The following is a 6,127-nucleotide window of genomic DNA, read 5'->3' on the forward strand; positions in this document are numbered from 1 at the left end:
AAATAGCGGCATCTACTCCTTTATTCACCATGACAATAAACGAAGTAAGCTTACATGTTTGAAGTGTACTTTTTTTGCCACTTGAGGCCTCTCGGTCACCTGGCGATGTAATAAATATATCTGTAGTCATGTTAGTGTATCGTGCACATGAATACCGCCCCGAAAACTGTAACAAAGAGCCCGAAACCAGCGAGCGAGGTGCGCGACGAGCCCCACCAGCCGCTACCGTAGCAGCCATATTGCTGACTACACAATAATAAGGACTTTAGCTTTCATTTTGCTAGCGCCTTCTCTCGGTCGCATATATTAATTCACAACGCCATCACTTCTCTTATTTCCGTTACAAGGCGGAAGGTACAGCTTCCCTTCTATAAGTTTATATAGGTACTGCGTGATCCGGTTTTGAGGACAATAGGGGACACAACCTGGGCCAGGGGGCGCTGCGGACGGAAGTGAACAGCGCCCTCACCGAGCGGTTCCTCCTAGTTGATCGGGCAGGCCGACGAGCTCCTCTACTGAGTTGAGTGTGTCTGCATCACAGTACGTGAAAAAAGAAAGCCGTATCGCGCGCGCTCGTCCTTTCTCATTCGCTCCGCTCGCGCTTGGTGACTTGGCGAGAAAAATTTGATTCGCGCGCGCGCGCGCTCTGACGTTTGCAGGTTAGGCTCGAAATCTCTTTCGCGTGCGCGCGTTCCTGCTTTCTTCTGCGGCGCTTGGACATCAGAGTTGAAAAAGTAGCTTGTCTTGCGCGTGCTCGTTCGCCCACGCTTGAACGCCGTAGTGCGTGAAGTGGTGTCCAGCGATGTACACACTTAGATGTGGTTTCAAGAAGATAGCCGACAGTGATGCTTTTTTTCGCAGTGCGAACATAAAAAAGGGACACCTGTTGGTGGCTCATGTGCACTGTGTTGAGCAGATTGTTCAAGAGAACACCGTCTTCGTCAAGGCGAAGTGTGTGTCGCAGGTGAACGACAACATCGTTTACGACGTGGAATTTGAGGTAACTATTTCACCTTTTTGCATGGTCAATTGAGCAAACGTTCAGCTTTGTAGGGTGACCGGAACCACTCTGTGCGCTTAGTGTATGTGTCAAGATAGACGGTCAGGGTAAATGTATGTGTAAAGACGGTCAGGGTAAATGACATTGACCTAAAGGTCCCAACCTGAGGGCTTTTACTCTAAAGATCTCCAACATCAAGGCCTTTAGCATAAATGCATTCACTCTAGAGGCCTTTGAGGCTAGCACCAGTTAGTAAACAAGTATATGTGGCTTGTAGGCCACAATGAGACACAAATGCTTTCGCATTCACAGCACGCAAGTAGTCTTAACTGTACTCTGTAATTTGTTTACAGCTTGCATGGTCATGCCCCTTAAAGCGCCAGCTTAAGATTCGCCATGGCAAGTGTACTTGCAGGGCTGGTATCCAGGGGCACTGCAAGCACGCTGCTGCTGTGTGCTTTTTCATCAACTCTCACGAAGAGAAGTCCTGCACAAGCCAGCCTCAACAATGGGGCAAACCAAGCAGCAAGAAAATGAGGCTATCAGAGGACGTGGTGGACTTATTCCCTAGTGAGTTTGCTGTGGCAGCCCTTTTCAAAAAGTTTCTCATTTTCCCATAACCACATTTGTGTAGTGTTGGTCACAGGTTTTTGCCGAATAGACAACTTTTATATGGTTACTCCTCTCAATAGATTAGCGCATTCAGCCCACGTTATGTTCTGAACACTTAATTTGTAAACACACAGTGTGACGTCATTTCATCTTCGCATTCTTAAACAGGTCAGAAATCCAGTTACCTAGACGTGAAGCCTGCCTCACGCACTATACTGCTCGAGCATCCAGAGATCACATGCTCACTGCAAGAAGTGCTAGCGCTCACGACGCAACACGCAGACAAATTGATCTGCAAAGACGTCCTAGATGATTTTGTTGAGAGGGCTTCCAAAGCTGTTGAAAGAGAGCTCCTGGAAGACCTGTTGGCTCCAATGTTGACCAGGCCTGTATACCATCACCTGGAAATTATAGATAAGAGCACGCACCCAAAGGACTTCTTGTCTGAACTGAGTTCCGACCAGAAAGAAAAATACAAGCAGAAGATACTTTTCCACGGGAGTGTTGCTGACCTGCCTATTCTTACTCAGGGCCAGGCGAACTGTGCACGGTATTGTGGATTCTAACAGAGAACTTGCACACAGCATGAATATCAGACAGTCAACATTGCAATTTTTTCCTTTATCTAGATGGCATGTGGAGCGCAGGCTGAGGATTAGTGGGTCTAAAGCCCACACAGTTGTCACAAAAAAATGCGACGCCGGACTTCAGAAGGCTGCCCAGCAACTATCAAAGGCCACCACCTACGCAAGTGCTGCAATGTGTTACGGTTGGTTTCCTGAATGCATGAGAACCTGGTAAAATGAACATGATGTTAGAGTATTGCAGTCTATTGCGAGTCTTGATTTTTTCCATTAGAGAAGCCGATTTACAGACCAAATAATTAGTACTTGAAGTGACTCTCATGCGTTACTGTTTAACAGGCATCAAGACAGAAGGTGCAGCTCGACAGAGCTTAGAACAGAAACTTAAAGCACGCATTGTCCAGGTATGTAGCTGCTTCGTTTTGCTATACATGCATTTCACTCTTATTAAGCAATGTGTTCATTCTGATTTTTGGAGAGGTGCTTATAGCCATCTTCCGCTTTCCAGACAGGATTGGTGGTTCTGCCGCAGCAGCCTTGGCTTTGCTGTAGCCCTGATGGCCTTGTCAAACTTGGGGGCAAAACAGTTCTCATCGAGATAAAGTGCACTTTCAAGTTCAAGGACAGTCCATTTATTAACTATGAAGAAAGGATATGCCATCTCCCCTATCTCACATTCACCGATGACACAATCACACTCAAGAAAACACATCAGTACTACACACAGGTGCAAGTGTCGTTGTATGTACTCAATTTACAGAGAGCACTCCTGTATGTTTATTCACCGAATCAGTCAGTGATAGTAAGCGTGACTCGAGGTGAGCTTTTCCTTTGGGAGGTTATCCCAAAGCTGGAACATTTTTATTTCAAGTTCTTTATTCCAGCATTGTTTTAGCTTCCTATTCTGATTTTTGTTTCCATGTTTATAATTTTTCGATAAAGTATGTTGATATCCTGCTTCTGTGATCACTTGAATCAATGTTAAATAATGTTTAAGTCAGTATATTACCTGTGTGCGCGGGAATGGGTATAAATTGGTGTGTTAGATGTTTGCAAAGTAATCGGCCATGGCTGTGTTGTTTATCGCAATAAAATATATTCCTACCTTGTGCAACAGGCCTTCATCCGCCTTTGCTCCTTGGTTTCGGTAGCTGTAGGCTTCCGTCATACCATAACGAGCGCCTCTTTCCATTCTTGTCTGCTAAAAACTGATATGGCTATCACTGAAGACTGGCCACAAATCTCTAATTGCAGCCAGGTTTCTGTGATCATTAAGGCGATACTTATCACAAATTAGTTAACTGGCTAACAAGTTGCCTTTATTCACCTATTCTCTAATAGTTGATGAAGTTAGTACAATTATTATGCCCCAAAACAGTCTTCATAGTTCAAAAAGCCTATTTTTGAAAATTAGTGTTCCCTAAAACACCCAGTATAGCCATGTTTGTGATGGGAGCACCATGCAGTTTTAGCGCAGCCCACTTTGTGACTTAGCTGAAAGTCCGTGCAGGTCCCAAATGGGCTACTCGTATATGCAAGTCAAACAGAGCATTCATTTTTTTTATTTTTTTAAATTTCATAATACCCCTAAAGGCCCCCGGAGGGGTATTACATAGGGGGTACAGATACATGAAAAAGATGTGAGCTTTGCGCGTTACGGAAAAAAAAACAACTGAAGTACACAAAAGTTATACAAAATTTTTACAAAAGAAAACACAAAAGTTATACAAAAGTACGATATTTAGCAAAATACACAAGTAAAACAATATACGAAATACATTAGGCAAGTGAAACTCAGAAAATACAAAACTGTCTGAGAAAATAAATTAAGGGAATAAAATAGGTACAATGTAAAAGAAGTAAAACGGGGTGTTGCTCGAAAATGCGTCAGTTGTCACGTTAAAAAATTAATAAGACATGAATCGACTTGTACAATGTGCACGCAGAATGGTAAGACAAATGATCAAAACAATATATACACTGAACAACGTATGAAGAAACGGTACATAATGGATATTTACACGTAACTATTGCGTAATACAGTAAAAGCTCGTTAATTCGAACCTCAAGGGGAAGCCGCTTCAGTTCGAATTAACGAAAGTTCGAACTAACGAAAGTGAAGGAGGGCAACAGTACACTGCGATTCGGAAGCAGTAGGGCATGTCAGAAATTTGGCGTGTCAGAAAGTGGCACACGCCATCTTCAAGTTGAAGCTCTGGGTCCGACTGTGCCACACCACCGATGTCCATCGAAACGAACGTTCGCCGAGGCTTAACACCATCACAATGAATCGCGACGGCCGATACCTCCTAAGCTGAAAACAGAGGTGCACAACCGATGAAGACTGCCGAGACAAAGACGCTGAACATGTGAAGGTGGCGAAGGCCCTGATTCGTTGGCTCTTGATTGCAACCGCAGCTGCGACATACTTGATTCGCTGTGTTTTGGAGCTTGCCGTGCCATCTCCGCACATTAGCAGCTGTACAAGATTTACAAAGACTCCGAGATTCGCAACGGGCAAGAAGTCTCGGAGGTTACGTAGAACGGAGAAGCGGCAGCCGCCGCTGCCTTCTGGCTGACCCCGCGTCGGTTAGATTTTTTTCCGATTTTGCCTTCTCTCGCCGTTCTCTCCGTTTCGGAGGCAATACAGCCTTGTGTGTAGGCAGTAGGCGCGTTTCTCTGGCCGTGTGCCAGGCGAGCGTAGTTCGAATTATCCGTGAGGGAACCTTCTCGCGTTCGAATTAACGGACTTTTTTATACATAGACTTCTGTGGAGCTTGGCCGGACCAAATGGTACAGTTCGAATTATCCATAAATTCGAATTATTGAAGTTCGAATTAACGAGCTTTCACTGTAGTTCCTGAAAGGATGCGAAATCGGTTTGAGTGGCAATGTGTGATGGTAGGTTATTCCATGCAACAAGCTTCATGCACAGTTTAATTTGCTGAATCACAGCACAATCTCTAGAAGGTAGCCATCGAGTGAGCTGAGGCTAACTGTTTCATTTCTTTATAATAGGCGGCTGCATGTTGACAAGGGCAGCGCAAACAGAAAGCACTTTGCTCATGTGGGGGACCAAGCTTAGAGGTAGTCTGTTCGATAATATTTTGTAAATTTTTAACCTCTGAATGACGCGCTCAACGTGAATGCGTACAGCTGCAATTTTGTATGTACTGTCCATGGCCTCTTCAGACATCTGACCCCCAGAATTAAATGGGGGCATGAGTAGAACTCCACCTTTTCCTTCTACGTTTGTCCTAATGCTAGGAAACCCTTTGTCACTTAGGACGAGATCACCAGGTTTGATGAGCTCTAGGAATCCAGAGTCTTGCGTGATGAAGGAGTCAGTATGCCGCCCGCCATACACCTTAGACACAAAGGTTATCATTCCATTGGGGATGATGCCTACAAGAAACTTTACGGTGTAGCCTGCCTTGTAGTTGGAATATAAAACATGCTGGCAATCTGGTTTTGACGGCATTTCTGTACGGATTTCACTGCAGTCTATGATGAAACTGCAGTTAGGGTAGTTTACTTTAAATGCAGGTGGCATGGACAGCTTGATGACTTCTCTTGGTGGCACGTAGACCCATTCCTGCAGCACCACACTCAAGATCTCGAGTATTTTCTTGAAGATGTTTGATGCAGTTGTCGCACTCACTCCGAATATAACTGCCAAGGCGCTGTATGTTATCCCAAGGCGAAGTTTAGCTAGGAACAAACATAACTTATCCTCCCGTGTGACATCTGTGCTCTTGTATCTAGAGGTAGGTAGCAGGCTCAACAACAGGCTGAATACTGGGAGTGTCACACCACACATATCTTGTAGTGCTTCTTCATTTCCTTGCAGTGAATTAAAGCCATGAAAATTACAGCTTCTTCGCCAACTTCCATCCGTCCCAGTGACCTGTAGAGAAGTAGAGTGAACATC

At 44.7% G+C, this 6,127-nt stretch overlaps 1 protein-coding gene across 1 annotated transcript; it reads left to right on the forward strand.

Annotated features, from left to right (window-relative positions):
• The first annotated feature begins 802 nt into the window (after positions 1–802).
• Positions 803–3,209, forward strand: LOC139052098 (uncharacterized). The gene is made up of 4 exons (XM_070529201.1): positions 803–1,000; positions 2,081–2,381; positions 2,536–2,600; positions 2,705–3,209. The coding sequence occupies exons 1-4, from the start codon at positions 803–805 to the stop codon at positions 3,089–3,091; spliced, it is 951 nt and encodes a 316-aa protein (XP_070385302.1). The 3' UTR covers positions 3,092–3,209.
• Positions 3,210–6,127: the final 2,918 nt, after the last annotated feature.

Source organism: Dermacentor albipictus, unplaced genomic scaffold (genome assembly GCF_038994185.2).
Source record: "Dermacentor albipictus isolate Rhodes 1998 colony unplaced genomic scaffold, USDA_Dalb.pri_finalv2 scaffold_18, whole genome shotgun sequence".
Lineage (NCBI taxonomy): Eukaryota > Metazoa > Arthropoda > Arachnida > Ixodida > Ixodidae > Dermacentor > Dermacentor albipictus.